General features: G+C 52.0%; 1 protein-coding gene and 1 long non-coding RNA gene across 2 annotated transcripts in view; both read left to right on the forward strand.

The window, feature by feature from the left end:
- Window positions 1-5,139: 5,139 nt before the first annotated feature.
- LOC127484851 (uncharacterized) lies at window positions 5,140-5,875 on the forward strand. The gene is made up of 2 exons (XR_011381200.2): window positions 5,140-5,478; window positions 5,570-5,875. It is a non-coding gene; the product is annotated as an uncharacterized LOC127484851 (long non-coding RNA).
- A 2,652-nt stretch (window positions 5,876-8,527) lies between these two features.
- Window positions 8,528-21,913, forward strand: part of COL15A1 (collagen type XV alpha 1 chain) — a 110,667-nt gene continuing 97,281 nt past the window's right edge. Inside the window, exons 1-3 of the mRNA XM_089301025.1 lie at window positions 8,528-8,564; window positions 9,500-9,585; window positions 9,667-9,752. Of these exons, the coding sequence (XP_089157151.1) occupies window positions 8,547-8,564; window positions 9,500-9,585; window positions 9,667-9,752 (190 nt within the window). The 5' untranslated portion in view covers window positions 8,528-8,546. The remainder of the gene's footprint in view (window positions 8,565-9,499; window positions 9,586-9,666; window positions 9,753-21,913) is intronic.

Below are 21,913 nucleotides of genomic sequence, written 5' to 3' on the forward strand. Positions count from 1 at the left end.
CTTGGGGCTCCTCAAAGCTTTGGGGGCCGCTTCACGCTAGGGATGTATCCCTGACAGCTTCATCTCACAGAGCTTCTGGGTGGTGCTTATCAGCTTTCGTTTTGCTGCCTTAACCTAGCTTTTCCCAAAAGCTAGAACCTGAGGCAGAGGCTTCTGTGCCCCTTGAGTAGGAGCCCAGTCCCTGGGACGAGGGAAGGGGAGAGGAGACCAGGAGGGAGGAAGGGGAAGCAGGAGTTAGTCAATACAAGGGGGTTCTCGGTCTGTTGGGATTTTCTTCTGAGAAGCTGCTTCTGAGGGTTGAGCATCTGGGAGAGGAAGGGAGAAATCTTTAGTCACTAGATTCCACCTCCCATCATTCAAACGTTCACCACCTGTTATTTCCTTTGCATTTCCAGGTGGCTTACATGTGGATATATAAGGAACACAGTGCCTCATGCCTCGGGATCAGTGGGGAAGTCCCAAAGCAGGTGGGAGAGGTGGAAAATGGGAGTAAATAAAGGCGCTGTCAGGTTTCACCCGTGGTTGACTGGAGTTTGTACTGAGTTGACCTTGGCAGCAATGGTGAGGGTTGAACAAACATCACCTCATGGCAGGTGACATTGAGAGGGGTGAAGTGGTGCATCCGAGATGTCCCCTACAGTCTAGCCCCTGCACTGCCTAGGTTTGCCCTCCCATAGGGTCATAGAAGGCCTTCCTATTGTGACAACACAATGCTCTCATTTATTTTCTAAGAAGAGAAGGTCAAGTTCAATCAGTCACAGAGTTCCCTTTCAAGATCACAGCCAACTGAAATCTCTGAAAAGAGTTTGGGCAAGAGCGTGAAGCAAGCCCAGTGCCCCAGCTGGAGCTAGTCCCATCTCCTCCTCCGCCACCCTTGCTTGACTTCCTCTGTGCTCAGTCCACGTTTTGGGTGGACTTTGGGTGGACTCTTTGTCCATAAAATGGGTCTCTTCATCCGGGGCAATGTTGTGTGGACACCACAGGGATGAATCAAGCATCTGCAAGTCTGTGGATGGTGTGGCTGGCAGAGGCGCGTGGTTAGCAAAGGCAAAGCCTCTCCCAGTTAGGTATTGATCCTGGTGAGGAAGTCTGGCTCAGAAAAGGGTCTGGAGAATCAACTTGCTGCCAAGGGGTTGGCTGGTCTTTACAAGGATGGCGCCGCACCGGGGCCTCACTGTCAGTCTGTGTAGCTAGCAGGCTGGGTGTGCAGCAAAGCCAACCGCTAGATCTCCTGTCGAGGAATGGGGTCCATGCTGCTGGGCCCTTGCTTAATGGCAAACCCTGCCATCATTGTCACTGTGTAAGGCCGCACAGTGTCAGCCCTAGGGCAGCCAAGGAGCGAGACTGGCTGGCGTCCACAGCATGAACCATCCAGTCTACATGGTTCTTGATGTCTCCTCTGTGGTGGACAGTCCCTAGACAGCACTGGCAGATTCAAAGACCACCACATTTTGTGTTCACTTCTCTGGGTCAGCCCACATGACTCTTCCTAGAGCTCCTTGTCCTCAGTCATTTAATCTTGTTTTTCATGCCTTTGGCCATCATTTAAGACCGGTGTCCCCTGCTCAGATATCTACATGCATGTATTTTTAAAATTTTTATTTATTTATTTTGACAGGCAGAGTTAGTGAGAGAGAGACAGAAAGAAAGGTCTTCCTTCCGTTGGTTCACTCTCCAATGGCCGCAACAGCCGAAGCTGCGCCGATCTGAAGCCAGGAGCCAGGAGCCACCTGGTCTCCCAAATGGGTGCAGAGGCTCAAGGACGTGGGCCATCTTCTACTGCCTTTCCAGGCCACAGCAGAGAGCTGCATTGGAAGAGGAGCAACTGGGACAGAATCCGGCACCCCGACCGGGCCTAGAACCCGGAATGCCGGCGCCGCAGGTGGAGGATTAGCCTAGTGAGCCACGGAACCAGCCTATATGCATGTAAATATGCCACTTCTCCCTCCTTCAAAGAGGTGACCAAGTGCACCACTCATAGTTCTACCTCTTGGAGGAATTCTCTTCACTCTTGTCCTTTAGGGCCACTCCTGAGTGGTCATAATGCAGCAAGAGTCCAGTTTCCTTTTTGTAAAGGATTCATTTGTTTTATTTGAAAGGCAGAATTACAGAGAGAGAAGGACACACACAGAGATATCTTCCATCCACTGGTTCTGGCTGGGCCAGGCTTAAGCCATGAACAGGAGCTTCATTGGGGTCTCCCATGTGTGTGCAGGGACCCAAGTACTTGGGTTATCTTCTGCTGCTTTCCCAGGCACGTTAGCAGGGAACTGGATCAGAAGTGGAGCATCAGGAGACTAGAACTGATGCCCAAATGGGATGCTGGTGTTGCAGGTGGTGGCTTAACCTGCTAAGCTTCAGTAGCAGCCCCAAGAGCCCATTTTCAACTAGCACCAATGTATCGCACTGACTCACCTGGGAAGCAGCCCGAGTTCTTTACTTCTCTGTTTATTGGTCATAGGAAACCACTCATGAAATTAAAGTGTTGGTACAAAGCAATGAAAGAACTAGGAGACTCAGATAACCTATTCACATTATTTATTTGTGCTTTCTAGATTTTATTTAGGCTTGACCTTAAATATATAATAGGGATTGACACAATTAGCTTCTGGCAGAACTCTTACATTAGCAACTCGACTTGTAGAGTCTGGAAGGAAAAGTCAAGTGGAAGTCCTTGAAGGTACCTCCCTTCCCCCACTTCAAAGTAGTAGCTCAGAGGCAACACCTCCCAGGAAGCACTGCATAGATTAGAGCCACTACCAAGACTTAAATGGTCCACGTGTGCTAAGTCCCATTATATTTCCATTAATTCACTTGTATGGATTGTGGCCGATACTAGTGGATGGCTATGAACTTGACCAGATGGTGACATCACTGGTAGCTGCCACACCAGATATGGTGGTAACCCTTGGCACATGGGATGCGGCATGACTGGGCAAATTCAATCAAAGGCAGTGTGAAAGCCAGCTTCGCATGGTGAGGACACTCGTCCACGTCCACCAGGTGCTACATGGACAACCGGTCATCTGTTATAATGGTGTCAGGAGGGACTTGGTCAGGCACACATGTCAGAGACTCTAACACTAGTCCTCTAGAATGGAGACATCACGCGAATGGGAGCCAAGGAGGAGGTGACAACTGCTGCAAGTCCCTGTTACGACGCACAGATGTGTTGGAGGGTGGGAGACAGACTCCACTACCCATCTTCTGCTGGGTTTCCCCGACCTCAGCATCTGCCGTATCAGGGAGCGCAATCCCAGGCAGCGGGAGTCAGGGAAAGGAGAGTGAAGCAGGGAAGGAGGAAGACCCATGGGAGGCCTTGGATGCACTGGTTGCTCAGTATTGTGAGCCACCTTCTGAGCTCCCTTGTACCTTATCTTTCTGGGACAATGCATTTAGAAGGGGAAGGGGAAAAGTGCATTTGCTGGCTTCCATCAGCTCAGAACTTCCCCCTAGGCGGTTAGGCTGGCCTGTGGGTGCTGAGCAAACCTTGAGGGTGTTATGCCTTAGCCAGCAAGCTCAGAGAGGAAAGGGAGAGGAGTCAACGCGGGTATGAGGCGTGGGGCTGTGACTGGCACCTGCTTGAAGCGGGTGAGAGTCCGGGGAGAGTCGACCACCACGAGGAGGGCAGGCACCAAACACCCCGGAGATGGGTGCCACTGACACGCTCTGGGGTGGCTGTCCTGATCTGGAAGCCCTAGAAGCAGACTCTGAGGCCAGGATTTCGTGGCCAGTGGTTCATTTGGCCAGTCCCTGAGGAACACTGGAGGGGCAGTGCAGAAATGAGGCGTCCCAGAAAGTGTGAGTGTGCCACTCCCCGGAGGTTAACCCTGCCGTGGATCCCGGGTGGCTGGCTGCTGCAGTGGATCCCGGGTGGCTGGCCATTGGTGGAGAGCATCTCAGGGCAGGGTGCATCATTAATTCTGTGGCTCCGGGGGCTGCCACGCTCGTGGGCAGAACAGGCTCCAGCACCCACAGCAAGTGCTCGGGTAAAGGGAGGCTGGCAGTTGGGAGGTGGCCACCGTGCACATAGTGACAGTGGCGGGGGCACATGCTCGGGGCACTGACAGGCACCTAGCGGCTGTCTGATCCACTCTCCCTCCTTTCCTCCCAGGTTGTCCAGTTGTCAAATCTGTCACTGTCTAGTACACGCTTCGCAGCCTGTGGTCCCCACTCTTCAAGGTGCTCACGGTCCTCCTCGGGAGGCAGTGGTGGGTTTAAGCTGCCACGGCTTATCCAAAAGGGAGCCATCCTCTTCGGTGATTCTAGGACGTTCTTTTCTCGCCAGCTCTTTACGTGTATTCTGCTTTTTCTGTGCATTGAATCAGATGACGACGATGCGAACTTTTGGGACCCTCCGGTGTACCACATGATGCTCAGGTGGGGAGGAAGCTCGGTTCAGAATAACGGACACCACAGCTCGCTGTTTCTATTGAGTCATTTATTTATTTGAAAGGCGGGGTGGGTGGGGGGAGGAGAGAGATCTTCTATCCACTGGTTCACTCTCCAAATGGCTGCAATAGCCAGAGCTGGGCCAGGCTGAAGCCAGGAGTCAGGAGCTTCTTCTTGGCAAGTGTTTGGCAAGCACTTGGGCCACCTTCCACTGCTTTCCTAAGCCAATATCAGGGAGCTGGATCAGAAGCAGAGCAGCTGGGACTTGAACCAGTGCCCATATGGGATGCTGGCACGGCAGGTGGAGGCTTAACCTTCTGTGCCACAGTGCTGGCCCCAGCCTTGCTAAGTTCTTCCCAAACCAGAGGTTGGGGTGCTTCTCACAAATTTCTGTGCTCTTTGCAGTTGCTTGAGACAGTTTGGAGAATGCGCTTGGAGACTGAGTGGTGGAAGAGCCAGTCTCCACACATCCAGTCTTGCAGAATGTACTGACCGAGGTAAACAATTTAGACCAACGTGGGCCTGACATGAAGCTTCCTCTTGGCTATTTCGACAACTGCACATTGAATGGAAGGAAATCGCTTAAGCCCTCAAAACACTGTCTGGCAGGAGGTGAAATGCCTTCTTTGGCTTCCCGCCCCATCCCTCCTACACCCACAGCTGGGACCATGCGGCTCCCAGGCCAAGACCCTCCCTGCCCTCCATCAGTCTGTGTTTATAATTCCACCTCCAGGCCAGACTCCAAGAGGAAAGCCCTCGCGCCTATGAGCACAGGCTGGCTTGCCAGGTGGCGCAGGTACAAAACCAGTAACGGGAGTGTACATCTGTTTCCAGGCATGTGTCAGGAGAAAGGGACCGTGGGCCTTGCATCTTTAGATCCCAGAGAACTGGGAGCTGTCAGATCCTTACACAGAAGCAGCAACACATGAACTGTGCACACAGGATTTCCCTGTAGGAGAAGGAAAGGAGCCTGCTACCTTCCGCATCAGTGTCTTAGACTGACAAACAAGACCGGGAGCAGGCCCCCCAACTAAAATGCAGTTTCGCCTTCGCCCTTTGGGGAACACACGTAATGAGTTGGGCCAGGTTCGTTTCATTAAGGTACCTGAATTTTTGTTTCTGTCAATGTGGACACATTTTATTTGCATATTAAACATGTAAAAATATGTTTTTCCAGGGAGGTGCTGTGGCACAGCGGGTTAAAGCCCTGGCCTGGGGCACCGGCATCCCATATGGGCGCCAGTTCTAGTCCCGACTGCTCCGCTTCTGATCCAGCTCTCTGCTATGGCATGGGAAAGCAGTGGAGACGGCCCAAGTCCTGGGCCCCTGCACCTGCATGGGAGACCCGGAAGAAGCTCCTGGCTCCTGGCTTCGGATCGGCACAGCTCCGGCCACTGCAGCCATCTGGGGAGTGAACCAGCGGATGGAAGACCTCTCTCTCTGTACCTCACTCTTTCAAATAAATAAAATAAATCTTAAAAAATATGTTTTTCCCATTTTTCCTTAAACACCCTCTTCTATCTTTGGTTGACTTATTTCCAGCAGGAACCCGAGTGCTCTACGCCACTTTTTCTTATAAGCAAAGGTAAAAAGTGTGGTGATAAACAACAGTTGATTTTTAGCCTTGGTGTGAGGACAAAACGGGATAGTGGGGACTGTGGCAAACTGGAGAATATTGTCTTAACTGAAGGCAGTAGCTCCTATCCAATGCCAATCCATTGTTGGCATAGGGAATGTAGGCCTTTTGTGGTCAAGTTTTTCAAACATTCAGAGAGAAGCAAGAAATCCAGATTTTAATGTGCAACTTCCTATTTATTGAACATTGCTAACTAATTTAATTAGGAGGTTGACACCGTGCAGGCCAAACAAAACATGTCTTTCATCCAAATAGAGTCCAGTGCCACCAGTTTACCATCTCTGGTCCAAACAGAGCCATGGAACTCTTATGCAGTCATGGTAGCTGTGGCTTTTTCAAAGAAGTATAGAAATATAGCTCTGGGGAAGGCAATTGTATTCCCAGTTGATGTGGTATTTTGCAAGCAACAGGGAAAGCAAGAACTAAGACAGCGAATTCCCTGTGGTTAGCAGTTCGTAATAAGGGTAATCCCACCAGAGCATGGCGGCAAGCGGGACGGGTTCTTGGAGAACGTGAAGAGATTGAGGAAGAGGCACAGTGGCCAATCTGTTAGGATACGCTTTGCCTTATGGGATGGCCTCACGTGGGGCCACCCTAGCTCTGGAGCGGCTTTGTCTGCTCGTGCCTCCATCCCTTAAGAGCCTTGTCTGGGGTCCTGCCTCTTTCTGGGCAGGTGCCCTCCTCCCCAGGCGTCAGCCCCGATGGTGAGAGTATCATGGGCATGGCCACCTCCACTTTCCTAGAAGCTTCATCCTGTGCCAGGCACCCTAGTAAACGCTTTCTAGCTCAGCAACACCTTGACTCTTCCCCTTAACCTCGGAAGAAAGACGTTTTCTCCACCTCATCTGGCGGATTCACCCCTGTTTCTCAGAACTCACAAACAACAGAGCCAGGATCCAGTCCAGGCAGACCAAGCTTGCAATTCCTGCGCACCCTGCAGACTCCTGTGTGCCAAGTGTCCGGTCCCCAGGGACGGGGAGCTCACTACCTTAGAAGGCTCCTCAGATTCCACATGGATGCCACAACACTGCAGACGGTTCTGCCCTCCTCGGATAACTTTCCTGGCCTGCCAATCTGTCACTCACTGGGGAGATGAGTTCTAAGTTGCATGCTGAGCTGCGCCTGTTTCCCCATGAACAAAATGGAGATGCAGAGAGGTGGCTGGATCAGGTTTCTGGGGTGCCAGTCTGCTCAGGGAGCACCCCTGACCTCACGCGGTCTGCAGGGCCCTGGGCATCCTGCCCACTGGCCTGCCATGGCAGGTCTCTGCCTCAGCACCTCCCCGGCTGCGGGGGGCCCTCTCCAGCCCGGAGTGGGGCGGTTCTTACGTGGGTACTGCTTGCAAAAGTACCCCTGTGAACACAGCCTTCCTCTCCTTCTGAATAGTCCCCAAGCCCCTGGCCGCCCCCCAGCCTGGTTTCGCGTCACTTACTCCAGGAAGTCTCTCTTGACTTCTCCAGGGCTTGCTGGTTACTCCCTTTCTGAAAAACTTTTACATGCATTGTAGGCTCTGTCCTTCATGCCTGTACAGCTCTTGGCAGTGGCCAGCGCAATGTGGGGCTACGAGGTAGCTCACTGAGAGACTCACAGCCACCATCCAGATCACAATCATTACACAGGTGGAGAAATAAAAAAAAAAATCTGACATACAGCAGGACTTGCCCAACTCACTGTGCAGCCAGGACCAGAACCAGACTGGGGTCAAGGCTGCAGCTCCCCAGGGCAGCGGGCCCTCCTCCGAGCCCTCATGACCTGGGCTGGCATTAACTCTCTCATGCCTGAGTACTGTGTCCAGTGCATTTTAGCTCACAGGGGTAGGGAGCAGGCCTCAGGTCTCATCCTTTTGTTCACAAATTGGCAATGTGGCTAAATGGTGAGGAACATGTGTGCTGGCACCCTACCCACTAGCCTGGGCACGTTTTTAGCCACAGCTTCTTCATCCATGAAAAGGGGGGGGGGGTGGTCATTACAGTACCACCTTTCCAGGGCGATGGTGGGGATTACACGAGATAACACAGGCAAAGCATTTAGCACAGGGCCTGAGACAAAACCCACGTCCAGTGTATGTTAACTGCCATGGTCATCGCCATGGCCACCTCAAGCGACCTTTTCACTTGGCAGGTGGAGTGACGTGTCCACTAGAGAATGTGCCATGGTACCGAATGAAACCATGCAATTGGGGCACCAGGAGGAGAGGTTCCTGGCTTAGCCTGGCTTCATAAAGGTCCAGGTCAAAGCTGTCTTTGGCGGTGCCACCTCTCACCCCAAAAGTCCTACACAATAACATTTTTAAAAACTTTTTTTATTTGAAGAGGCTGGGAGAGGTGGGAAGAGAGAGACAGAGAGATTTTCCATCCACTGGTTCACTCCTCAAATGCCTGCAACAGTCAGGCTTGGGCCAGGCCAAAGCTGGGAGCCAGGAACTCCATGTGGATCTCCCACATGGGTGGCAGGGACCCAAGTCCTTGGGCCATCTTCCCAGGGTGTGCATTAGCTGGATCAGCAGCAGAGGCTGAACATGCACCCAGGCCCTCTGGTAGGGGGACGCCACGTCCCAGGCAGCAGCTTAACCCATGGCACCGCAAGGCCTACCCTCCTTGGTAGCAATCTTAGAAACAAAACACCCCCCTTCGAGGGTTTCCCCAGCTTTGTGCTAAGCTCTGTACAGAGGGCTAGGCTGCACCCCTGTCCCCACTGAAGCCAGCCAGACTCCTCTCCCCTACAGCCTGTCCCAGGGCCCGGGCGGTGAGGTCTCCTACAAACCCATGCTTCTTCCTTCATCCCAGGGTCATCGGGGTCTCCTACTTGAGCTGAGAACAAAGCAGAGAGACACCCTTGTCCTCCAGGAGTTTACCTTACGGGGACGGGGACGGGCTAGCTAAAGAGAGGGCCGCCTGGAGAACCAGGACTTCATGCCCCGCCTGGGTGCGCCCACTCCTGCGCGTTCGAGTAGGTCCGCGAGCCCCGCGCGCTGGGTGGGGCGCAGCACGCGGGAGCTCAATCCAGCGGGTGACACTCGCTCCTCCTCTCTGAGCCTCAGTCTCCTCGTCTGTCATATAAGGAAATCACAGTGAGCCCAGGCTCTCTGCGCTGTGGCGAGGGAAGCGGTTGGTCCGCGGGGCGGCCCCGACCGGCACGGACTGGACGGCGGGAAGCAGCCGCGTCCCGCGTGCCCGGAGCAGCTCGGACGCGGGGCTTTGGTTGCCACCCGGAGTGGAGAGCGCGCGGGAGAGCGCGCGTGTGTGGCAGGGGAGAAAGGGGCGTGGGGAAGCGGCCGTCGCGGCGGGACTCCCCGGGGTGAGAGAGCGCTCTGGCTGCCCGAGGTGGGGCGCAGCGCGCGGGCGAGCGCAGGGCGCGGCGGAGTCGGGTTTCAGAGCGCGGGTGACTCAGGGCGCGGGCGACTCCGGGCGCGGGCCAGGAACCGGGATCCTGCCCGCCGCAGCCGCCGAGCGCCGCCTTTGTTCGCTGCAGGAAGGGCGAGCGCGGCGGCCAGCGCTCAGCGCCCCTCGGCCTCCGGGGAGCTCCGGGACCCCGCAGACCCGCGAGATGGCGCCAAGGTAGGACCCGCTTCCCCGAGCCCCGGGCCCCTCCTAGCCTCCTGCCCGCCTCACTTTCTCTCCCTCGGCTACTTCTTGCAGAAAGAACGGGCAGGGCTGGCGCCTGCTGTGGCTGTTGCCGCTCTCCGCGCTCCTCTCCGCTGTCACTCAGACCCGCGCGGCGACAGGTAAGCGACCCGGCCTGAGGGTGGCACCGGCTGCCTCTGCGCCCTGGGGAAGTCGGTTCTGGGCGGCGGGCGCGGCTGCGGTGCGCGCTTCATTCCTGGACATAAAAGGGAGTCCTCGGCTCTCCGTGCGCGCTGGCGGTCCTGCCCGCCGCTTCCTCCTGGCAGTGCGGGGCTTCCAGCCGCGAATCGGAGCCCCTGGGCAGCCGGGGCGGTGGAGCCCTGTGTGAGAGCCGGAGGTGTCCGAGCTGGGAGCGGCTCCTCCAGCCCTGGGCGAACAGGGACCTAGGCAGCACCGCGCCCGCGCCGGCGGCGACCGTTAGCCTGGCGCGCACCGCGCCCGCGCTCAGGTCGTGCGCACAGGGTTGGCTCCCGGGAAGGAGCGGTCAGGTGCCCTCTCCGTGCACAGGTGCGACTGCAGCACGACCGCAGCTGGGTCACCTGGCACCTCTGCCGCGCCAGAAATAACGGACCCGAGTCGCTCTTTTGCTTAACTTAGCGCCCAGTTACCTAGGGAGCCCCACCCTAGGGAGTGGTGGGTAGAGGAGCCACGGATGATGGAAAGAACTGGGGGCCGGGGGCCAGGGGATGTGATCCCTTCTGTGTGCGGGGACTGTTTTCCCACCAAGGCTCGGAGGGGGTCCCATGGCTAGAGTGGGATTTGCGTTGAAATGGGTTTTGGTAAGGGGTGTGAAATGGGTTTGGCTGAGGGATCTTGGCCACTGGAGTTCACCTCCTGTGCCTCGGTTTCCTTCTCTGAGTAAGGAGGATAACTTGACCGACTTTCCTGCTGGGGATGCTGTGAAGGGAATGTACCTGGCACATGCCAGGCACAAAATCAGGATCGAAATGACCGCTTGGCCTATGCAATGTGTACGTGATGGAAAGCAATGCAGGCGTTGTTGCAACACTGAGTTTGAGGCGCGTAGGGAGTGGCCCATCCAAAAGCCAGGCCCTTCCCCATGCAGCTTTGCAAAACTGTGCTCTTCCAACAGTGGCTTCTGACCACATTTGGATTTAGGGGATTAGTTCACAGTCTCAATGCAGTAAGGAAATGGGAAACAACCCTTAGTCTCCTGAAAGAAACTGGGGATGGAGCCAGTGGCCTTGATGAACTCTTTGTGTACTTGAAGCAGCCCTGAGCACCCCGGGCTGTTGTCTCCTGGGGAGCAAGACCCAGACGTGATGGTGGCTTTTCCTGCCAGAGTGTCCAGCCTGGTGCTTCTTGCAGATCAACGGGCAACTGGAGCGGAGTTCTGGCTTCCCAGCACCATGGCCCATGTCGGGACATTGCAATTTTGCATGTGATCGAGAGCACTGCCAACTCGCCAGCGAGGGGTAGCGTGGAGTTGCATGGTCTTCTGTGACCTTTGTTGCAACCTGCCCGTCCCCCCCAAAGGAAGAGACCCCTGGGGCAAGACCCTCTGGTGTGGCCTTCTCCTTCCTCCTCCTGCACCAGTGGCCCTCACCGCCAGCTCAGAACCATTGTTTCCCACACGGAGGAAGTCCTGTTCCCATCCATAACACAGAAAGGGAGGGCCTGGAAACCCTCGGAGTGGAGCAGGGTCTGGGGAAGGCCACTTGTAGTCATGCCCCTTTGGGAATCTGAGGGGAATTACTAGAAACGTGAGCTGTGCTTTGGCAAGCCGGATATAGGATGCAGTTTAATATGCCTGACACTTAGGAAATACTCCTTAGGTTCAGGCTGATGTGTGCACATGTTTAGATTTCATTCATGCAACCCTCACCATCACATGTTACTACGTCAGCTGGGGAAGCCGAGGTGCACATCGCCAGCCTCCCACATGACGGGGTAGGGTTTGAGCCAGCCAGGCTACCTCCAGAATCCTTGCCCTTCACCATCCTGGTCTTCAGTCGGAGGCACTTCATAGCTGGAGAAGGTTTTAGAGGCCCTCCAGTGGTCAGTAAACCCCGCCATCCCGGTGTCACTGTCACTGTCGTAACATGCGTCCCCTGTGTCTGTGTGGCATTGTGCAGTCTATAAAGCACTTAGCCTTCACCAAGTCATGAGAGCCACCACCTGGTAAGTCTGGCTGCACCCTACAGAGGACACAGGGAGAGTGTGTGGCTTGTAACAGGCTCGGGCCATGACAGGCCTCCCCCATCTGTGGATTGCAAGACTGGGGCTGTTTCTCCCATGGGGCCATTGCTCAACTGGCTATAAAAAATATCGCTGAGACTTTATAGCCCTGACATGAGCCAGCAGTGTTCTAAGTGTCTCATGTGAATTAACTCAGTCCTCACAAGTCCATTTATTATCCCCTTTTACCGAAGAAGAAACTGAGGCACAAGGTCGTTTGTCCAAGGGCATGCAACCTTCAGTGGTAAACATATAGTTTGGATGCAGAGGGTCTAAATCCAGAAATTTTTACTCTTTTTTTTTTCAAAAAAAGTTTTTTAAAGATTTATTTATTTATTTTAAAGTCAGAGTTACAGAGAAGCAGAGTCGGGGTGGGGGGGGTCTTCCATCCGCTGGTTCACTCCCCAAATGGCCACAATGGCCGGAACTGGGTTGATCCAGAGCCAGGAGCCAGGAGCTTCTTCCGGGTGTCCCACATGGGTACAGGGGCCCAAGGACTTGGGCCATCTTTCCTAGGCCATAGCAGAGAGCTAGATCAGAAGTGGAACAACTGGGACTTGAATGGGCACCCATATGGGATAATGGCACTGTAGGTGGTGGCTTTACTCACTATGAGACAGCACCGGCCCCACTTCCGTGAGCTTTTAAAAAAGTTTTACTTTTTATTTATTTGACATGAAGAGTAACACAGAGACAGGGAGAGAGAGAGAGAGAGAGAGAGAGAGAGATCTTCCATCTGCCGGTTCACTCCCCAGATGGCTTCAACAGTTGGGGCTGGGTCATGCTGAAGCCAGGAGCCTGGAACTCCACCCAGGTCATAGCACTGGCTCCTCTTTTTTTTTTTTTAATTTATTTTACTTATTTGAAAGGCAGAGGAAGAGAGAGAGAGACAGAGAGAGAGACAGAGAGAGAGAGATATCATCTATCCACTGGCTTACCCCCAAAATGGCTATGACAGTGGGGGATGGGCCATGCTGGGCCAGGTCAAAGCCAGGAGCCAAAAGCTCCATCTAGTTCTCTCACATGGGTGTCAGGAACTCAAGTACGGGGGCACATCTTCTGCCTTCCCAGGCACATTATCAGGAAGCTGGTTTGGAAGTGGAGCAGCTGGGACTTGAACTAGCACTCATATGGGATGCCAGCATTGCAGGCAATGACTTAACCTCCTTGGCCACAATGCCAGCCCCTGAATTTTTACTCTTAACCACCATGCTATGCATGCAAGCATAGTGGCTTCTGAAAGTGTTTGTCAATAGGACGTTATGAGCTTTGAATTCATTTTCCCAACAGGTTAGCCATTTCCCTACAACCCATTAATTCCACTCCTGGGTAGATACTCAAGTGGAAGGAAAGCCTATATCCACCCAAAAACTTATATGCAAATGATCATAGCAGCGTTATCCTTAATAGCCAAGGGTGGGAACAAACTGGTCCAGTAACTGGGGAATAGATAAAGTATGGCATATCCATTCAATGAAATATTACTCAGCACTGAAAAGGAATCAAGTTCAGATACATACTATGGCATGGACAAATTTTAAAATCATTCAGCTGGGTGCAAGAAGCTAAATATAAAAATCTATATATTTTAAGAGTTTACTGATACAAAATTCCTATAAAGGCAAAACTACAGAGACAGGCAATAGATGAGTAGTTGCCTGGGCTGAGGATGGAAGTGAGGATTGACTGCAAAACGGTGTGAAGAATGTTCCAGAACCTAATTGTGGTGGTAGTTGTGTAACTATATAAATTTGCTGAAACTTTTCCAACTGTGCAGCTAAAGGGGTAAATTTCACGGGCTGTACACTGTACCTCAATAAAGCTGTAAGAGCAAAAGAATGCATTTTCCCAGGGTATCCGGCTGCACATGTGGAGGGCTTCCCTGTGGAGCTCCTAGGCAGCCTGGCACTGAGCGGTGCACAGCTTGCCCCACAGGAGCCGACAGCCGCACGGCGCACTGGGAAATGGACCGTGAGTTCCACCTGGAAGGACCAGGCCCACCTGTGTCTCTAGGTCTGCACCCCACTGTCCCTCCCAGCCCCCAGCGCCACTGTGGGCCCAGGACAGGGCTTTTGGTACACAGGTACCAGGTAACTCACAGATCATGGAACGGCTGGAAAGTGGATCTTTTCTGCTTTCTTTCTTTCTTTCTTTCTTTCTTTTTTTTTTTTTTAATTTTTTGACAGGCAGAGTGGACAGTGAGAGGGAGAGACAGAGAGAAAGGTCTTCCTTTTAGCCGTTGGTTCACCTTCCAATGGCTGCCATGGCTGGTGCGCTGCAGCCGGCGCACTGCGCTGATCCGATGGCAGGAGCCAGGTACTTCTCCTGGTCTCCCATGGGGTGCAGGGCCCAAGTACTTGGGCCATCCTCCACTGCACTCCCTGGCCACAGCAGAGAGCTGGCCTGGAAGAGGGGCAACCGGGACAGAATCCGGCACCCCAACCGGGACTAGAACCCGGTGTGCCGGCACCGCAAGGCGGAGGATTAGCCTAGTGGGCCGCGGCACCGGCCTTTCTGCTTTCTGATACCCCACCCCACCCCACCCCCCAAAAAAAACTTCGTAAAAACACACAAATAAAAATGCTAGATGGGCTCCATTACTGACTTCCTTTGTGAACTGCGATGGGTCACTTCGCCCTTTCCAAGGCTCGGCTTGCCCAGCTGTGAAACAGCTGGTCTTCTAATGTTGCCTAAAACTTCAGGAAACAAAACACAGGGGTACTTACCTAGTTTCAGCTTTGATTATTCCACATGGTTTGATTCAACAACTACATGCTGAGTGCCAGCTCTCTGTCTGCCCCCATGCTCGCCAGACCCCCCTAGGATCTGGGCCCGCCTCTGCCCCAGGCGCTCACCATTCAGAGGTAGAAGGACGGGGTCACCTCCAGTTGTTCCTCACTTTTGCTCTGAGCTCTGCTCTTCCAGCAGCCAGCACGTCCTGTGCACAGCCACCCTCCTCCTGGAAGAGACCCCAGTCTGTGAGTGGCACTCCCACGGCCCCTTGCGTCACCGCTTCCTTGTCTTGGTAGAGGACAGTGTCATCGGGACATTGGCTGTTTTAGAAGGCCAGGGGGTTATTGTTGGGGCAAGTATGGTGTGTCACAAGTAATTTATTCCTGTTAATAAAGTGCAGATGTGTGTAAGTTATTTGTTTTTCTTTATCCGGTTGTATTGTGAAAACAGCATCCATTCAGAAAAGTGCACCGTAATAGCACAGCCCGGTGATTCGCACAGAGCAAACTTTCATGTAACCCCGGCCAAAACTCAGATGCGCCCCCTGTAAACTTGCCCGTGCCCCTTGCTGTGGTTCCCAGCCCTCCTGCCAGAGGGAGCCATCGCCTGATGTGTGTGCTCATTTTCTTGCTTTTTAAAAATAACCTTGCTGCCTGAGGTTGGAACTTCAGATGCCCAAGGCGTGTTACTTGATTTTGAACGTTTCTGCATGCAGGACATATTCTTTGGTGTCTGGTTCCTTTACTGAGTCTTGAATGTTGAAGATTTATTTACGCTGTTGTGTGTGGCTATAGTTAGTTCTTTTTCATTGCTGTCTAGTATTCCATGGTGTTAACATGCCATATATTATTTATCCATTCTTTTTCCAGCAACATTTGGGCCATTACCTTGTCCATGTCTCTTAGGGCACATGCGCACCAATTTCTGTTGTTTCTGTGCCCAGGATTGGAGCGTGGGGTCACACCCACCAAGTCGACAATGCCAGCGTGTCTTCCACTGTGGTGGTTGTGACATACATGGCCATTCTCACCAGCACTTGTCCTATTCCTGGGTTTAAGTCTCGCATTTTGAAATTATGTATTTATTTATTTGAAAAGCAGAATCATATATATTGAGAGAGAGAAAGAGAGAGAGAAGAGAGAGAGATCTTCCCTCTGGTTCACTCTTCAAATGGCTGCAACAGCCGGGGCTGAGCCAGGCTGAAGCCAGGAGCTTGGAACTCCATCCTGATCTCCCAGCTGGGTGCAGGGACCCACATACGTGGGCTAATCCTCAGCTGTTTTCCCAGTACAATAGCAAGAAGCTGAACCAAATGTGGAGTAGCCAAGACTGGAACTGGCACTGGGTATGGGACGCGGGCATCCCAGGCAGCGGCTTCACCGGCTTGCAACATTACCCTCCCCTGATTTTAGCATTTCTAAGGGGTGCATTTTAGAACCTTACTGTAGCCACAATTTTCATTTTTCTGATTATTAACTAGGTCAATCACCTTTTCACATGTTTATGGACCATTTTTCTTTTTATTGAGCTGAAATTCATGTAGCATAAAATTAATCATTTTAAAGTTCATTGGCATTCAGTATATTTATGCGATCACCACTTCTATCAACTTCAAGACCATTTTCATCATCTCAAAAGAAAACTCCACACACATTGCCCCTCAGCCCAGCTCCTGGCAAGCAGGAAACTGCTCTCTGCCTATGGACTTGCCTGTTCTGGATATTTCATATAAACAGAGCCAATATAATATATCACCTTTTGAGTCTGGTCTCTTTCACTTAGTATAAAGCTTTCAAAGCTCATTCATCTTGTTGCATGTATCAGTATTTCATTCCTTTTCATGTCCGAGTAGTATTCCATTGTATGTATAGATTATATGAACGTTATCCATTCATCCATTGATGGTTATTATTCTACCATTTGGCTGTTGTGTCTAAAGCTACAACAAATACTTCTGCACAAGTATCTGGTTTGAATATGTTTTCAAGTCTTTTGGATGTGCACCCAGGAAGGGAATTTTTGGGCCATGTGATAATTCTATGTTTAAGTTTAGAGGGACCCTCAAACTAATTTCCACAGTACTTGCATCCTTTTTCCCACCAGCAGTGTAGGAGGGGTCTGAATTGTCCCTGTTAGTCCCAATACCTGTTGTTCGATTATAGCCATTTTAGTGGGTATGAATTGGCTTCTTATTGATTGTAGTTTTAATTTGCATTTCTGAATGACTACTGATGTTGACCATCAGCAGTCATTTCCGAGTGCTTTTTGGTTATTGGAATATGTTCTTTGGAGAAACTGATTTAACTTAAAACATTCAAATCAGAGCAGCGCAGGATTTTCCTCTAACAATGCCACCCTTGCATCCTGGCTGTCCGGTGTGCTCTCCCGAGTGAGGGTAGAGCGGGTGACAGAGTCATACCTGGGATTTTGTGCTATTGGCCTCTGCTTTCACCTCCCAAAGGACAATTGTCCACAGCTGGCCACTTGGACTTTGGCCATTTTGCTATGATTATAAACAGTGCTGCTGGGAACATCTCAGACAATTGGCCTCTGCTTGTTTTTGTTTTGGATTGTTTCCTTTGGCTATATTCCTCCAAACAGACTCACCTAGCAGACAAGAGAACTAGTTGTATGGTTCTTCTGTGCTTAGGCAGAGCTTTCTTTAGATGGAAATTTAACGATGCCACTCCCTGGTTTAAACTGCCTTCTCTGGGTTCTCATTGTACCAAGGACAGAGTCATGCTTCCTGCCTCTGATGGCCCTGACTCTCCTCCACTAATGCTGAGCCCCCTGGACTTGGGCTCACACAAACGCCTGGCAAGGAGACAGTGTCACCCAGATCTGTGTCTTGACATAGGTCTGTCCTGTTTAAAAAATGCCTTTCCCCAGTCTACCTGAGATTCCTTACCCGTGGCTAACGCCTTTCCTGGTCTACCTGGGACTCCTTACCCATACCTAAGCTTCCACCCTGGGGATGTCCCCTGCCCTCTGGAGTGTGCTGGGTGTCTCACTGTCCCAGCACTGCCCAGAGTGCACAGAGACCACCACTCCTAGTCCGTCTCCCTTATTTCGAGGGAAATTCCCTGGGGCGGGGACTGGGCTTGCTAACTTGGAATCTCAGACGCTGGCCCAGGGCCTGGCACAAAGCGGGCACTCAGCAAACATTTCCAATGGATCAAAGGAAGAATGAATGGACTGGTCTAGTCTGTGGCTTGATGACCCGACTTAAACATCTGGATTGTTCTATGGCTGTGACAACCATGGGGCAACCAAGGCTGAGTAATCAGAGAACATTCCGGGACTTTTAGTTTTATTAACTTGGTAACTAGTTAGGTTAAATTTTACACTAATGTTACTTGTCTCCTTTTTTAAATTTACATTTATTGTATAAAGAATTTATTTTCTAGCATATGTAGGCTCATCTTATTCTGGATAGTGTCGCATCTGTTTTGTCAGAAATTGGGCATTTATTTTTTCTAGCTAAACACATAAAAGACTTATTTTCCAGTCTTTTAATATCTACAGCTTGATCCGCTAAAAGGGACCTTAGATTATGGTACGACCTTTTCCAAAGTGGTACCTAGGATTCCCCAAAGTGCTAATTACAATGTAAGATATTGCCGCATCATTGTTCTATGGTATATGCTCTCTATTTTTTTTCTTTTAATGATACAAATTTATTTCTGGAATCTCTGTACTGGTCGCTTTCTTTGGCTTGTGTGTGTTGGCGGGGTCTCTGTGCGTGCGTGTGTGTGTGTGTGTGTGTATGTAAATCCACATAGTTTTGATGGTTGCTGCTATGATACATGTTTTAAAGTCAGGTAAGGGAGTTGCTCCTGCCTCTGGTTTATCACATAGTCTCCTCATGAGAGGATTGGATGCCAGGAGTGTAGCGTGGGTGAGGATTGTAAAAAAGAAAGCAATTTTACAATAAGACTCAGTTTAAGACATTCATGTCCAGTGAAGAGAAAAGATAACCTATAAAGCTTCTAAGTCAGAGCGCCAGACTGTGGGGTCTGAGCTTGCAATCAGCAGAGCCCGGGAGGGCCGGGCTGCTGGCAGAGGTGCTGGGAGGAGCTGGTTTGCTGACGGATCACCTTACCCTCTTCCCTCACCTGCAGAGAGCGAAAGTCCAAGCTTAGTGCAGAACCTGGGAGAAGACCCAGACCTCTTTCTGGGCAACATCTAATGAGGGAGACAGGGCCCAGGTCACCTGAGGGGTGTACCAACTCCTCATCTCCATCAGCTCTCACTCAACTCAACTCACCTCACCTCAACTCCTCAACTCACCTCACCTCAACACCTTGCAGTGCAACACACCCCCACCCACCCAACCCGACCCAACCTAACAGCTCAATCCAACTCACACTTGCTGCGTGCCACGAGTGACTTAAAGGACTGGACAGGGCAGAAGACCTGAGGGCCATGGTATCTCCCTCAAGTGACCAGAGTCACTGACTTCAGGTAGTAGAGAGCTCTTTCCTGGGGCTGGGACTGAGGCTGGGGTGGGCTAGAGTCTGGCTTGCAGGGGCAAGCAAACTGGCCCTGGGCCTCTGTAGGAATAGGGAATCACCTCTCCCGTCACTGAGGGAATCAGATGGGGCCCAGCTCAAGAGCTAACCCCCCCCACACAAGGTGCCTGTGGCCAGCCTCCTCCTGAAGTCGCCCCTGTTGTGTCCACTCTGAAAGTGGAATTGAACTAGTCTCCTTCTAGGCCTGCAGGCCGCTCCAGCGGCTCACTCTGCTGTATGTTATTGTGGTGGGGAATTCTTGTAGTTCTTGACCACTTCTTCCATTATTCCTGGCACAAGTGACAGAAGCAGGTGTTGAGTCAGTCTGGTGCACGCCCATTTTCCAGGTTTTCACTGCTTTCTCCAGAAAGCCCATGGTCATTGGCACTCCCGGCAAGAGTAAAGGAGAAGGCACGGTCCACCCTGCCTTGCCCACTGCTGCTCCTTCTCTCACCAGAAGCCAGAAGTGTGGCAGCTAAAGGGACAATGCCTTGGTCAGGTGGGGCTGAGGATCCCCTTCCACCCTGCTTTGTTCACCCACTTTGCGTGTGCCGTGGGGTCGGCTAGAAGAGAAGGGGATTCGTGTGTGACAGCTCAGGTCACTGGCCTTGGGGCCCTCTCCCCTGGGGGCCCCTTAGAGCCTACTTGAGGATTCCATGGGAACCCTGGGCCTGACCTTCATCCATCAGGGGTGAGGTCCAGCCTCCGCTGGGTTCTCAAAGTTCCCGGTTGACTTCTAAGGCGAGGACAGCACACCCTTTCCAAGGGGGTGAGTCTGAGGTCCAGAGAGGAGCAGCCCTTATCCGTGGTCGTGAGACACAGGTGGCAGCCGGGGGAGAGCCTGGGGAGGTGCAGCTGATGTCCATGAACCGTGGGACCCAAGGTCCTGGGTTCAAATCTCAGCTCTGCCACTTGCCCTGGAGTGACTTGGGCCTGTCACTGCTCTCAGCCTCATCTGTAAACAGGGACAGTAATCCCAACTGGCAGAATCCCTGAGACAAGCATGAGGCTTGTCACCAGTGGCCTCATTCGGGCCCTCCTTGCCTCTCTGCTCCCACATCTCTGCGGGTTCCCCGAGGGTGGGAATGCTGGCTTATTTATCCACGTTTCCCCAGCATCCGACGCGGCACCAAATGGACACAATGAGCACTTGAGTACGTTAATGAATGAGTCATTCAAAGCCTGGGCCTGTGGAGATCTTAGTGAAAACCCAGTGCGTGAACCCTTGACCGTGTAGAGGCTGTGTGTGCCTCCAGCCCCACTGGAAGACCACCCTGCCGCCATCCACTGCCATGGACAACCAAGGCGCCGAATAGGGCGCTAGCTGGGGCTATAGCATACATAGAAATATATCGATATAGATACAGAGTGCTTTAACATTTTTTTAAAGATTTATTTATTTCTTTGAAAGTCAGAGTTCGAGAGGGATTGAGAGAGGAAGAGAGAGAGGAAGAGAGAGATCTTCTATCTGCTGTTTTATTCCCTAAGTGACCACAATGGCCAAGGCTGGGTCTGGCTGAACCCAGGAGCCAGGAGCTTCATCCAGGTCTCCCATGTGGGTGTTAGGGGCCCAAGCATTTGGGCCATCTTCTGTTGCTTTCCCAGGTGCATTAGTGGGTAGCTGGATTGGAAGTGGAACAGCCAAGACTTGAACCCATGCCCATATGGGATGCCCATGTTGCAGGGGGCCACTTTACCAGCTAAGCCACAACACGGCCCCTAGAGTACTTTTCTGGAAGGAAAAATGAAGGTTTGCTTTTTCAATGCTAGAAGACTGTGACCATTCCATCCACAGGGGATGGAGAGGCAGAGATCCCACTGATACCAAATTCACCTGCATTTGTGCAATTTCAACAACGTCACACATGGAACTCCCTCCCTCTGAAATTGGCTCATCAGCTGCTTCTGCACCTCTATTCGTGCCATCATAGGGATGGCTGTCCCTGTCCTTGTCCCAGGTCGGGAAAGTGACCAGTTCAGGGTGACAATGGAAGCTGGCAGCAGGGGCAGGCCTGGAGTGAGTGAGAGCACCTAGCCCAGTGCTCTGGGGCTCAGAGAGCTGCCCATGGTCTCAGCCAGACAGCAAGACTAGGATTCCTGCTAATAGTGGTAGAGTACTTTCACTGTGTCAGTCACGGCTGTATTATATAGATGCATGTGTGTGCAGAATAAGAGGGTACCGGGGCCGGCGCTGTGGCGTAGCGGGTAAAGCCGCTGCCTGCCGTGCCGGCATCCCATATGGGCACCAGTTCGAGTTCCGGCTGCTCCACTTCCGATCCAGTGTTCTGCTATGACCCGGGAAAGCAATGGAAGATGGCCCAAGTCCTTGGGTCCCTGCACCCATGTGGGAGACCTGGAAGACGCTCCTGGCTCCTGGCTTTGGATTGGCCCAGCTCTGGCCATAGTGGCCATCTAGGGAGTGAACCAGCAGTTGGAAGACCTCTCTGTAACTCTACCTTTCAAATAAATAAATAAATCTTAAAAAAAAATATGAAGGTAGTTCAGAAAGTGCCTGGAAGTGGGATTAAAAGATAAATTTATTTTAGAGAAAAAAAAAACTTCGTTTTTCCCTAACAGACATTTTCCGTGAACTCTTTGAGGATGTCTTATATATGTATATGTATATTTTATATGCACATACATTTTATGCCATATGTGTGTGTGAGCCTGAACGTCTGTGCTTACAGTCAACTGACTTCATTCTCACAATAGCCCGGCAAAGAGAAACTCAGTTACAATGTTACAATTCGATAGCAGCACACAAGATCTGTCTCCAGGTCTCCACTCTCTCTGTCCTGCAGCCCACCCCCCAGTGCTGT

The sequence above is a fragment of the Oryctolagus cuniculus genome, chromosome 1 (assembly GCF_051225735.1).
Source record: "Oryctolagus cuniculus isolate XC-2025 breed Fujian yellow rabbit chromosome 1, ASM5122573v1, whole genome shotgun sequence".
Classification (NCBI taxonomy): Eukaryota; Metazoa; Chordata; class Mammalia; order Lagomorpha; family Leporidae; genus Oryctolagus; species Oryctolagus cuniculus.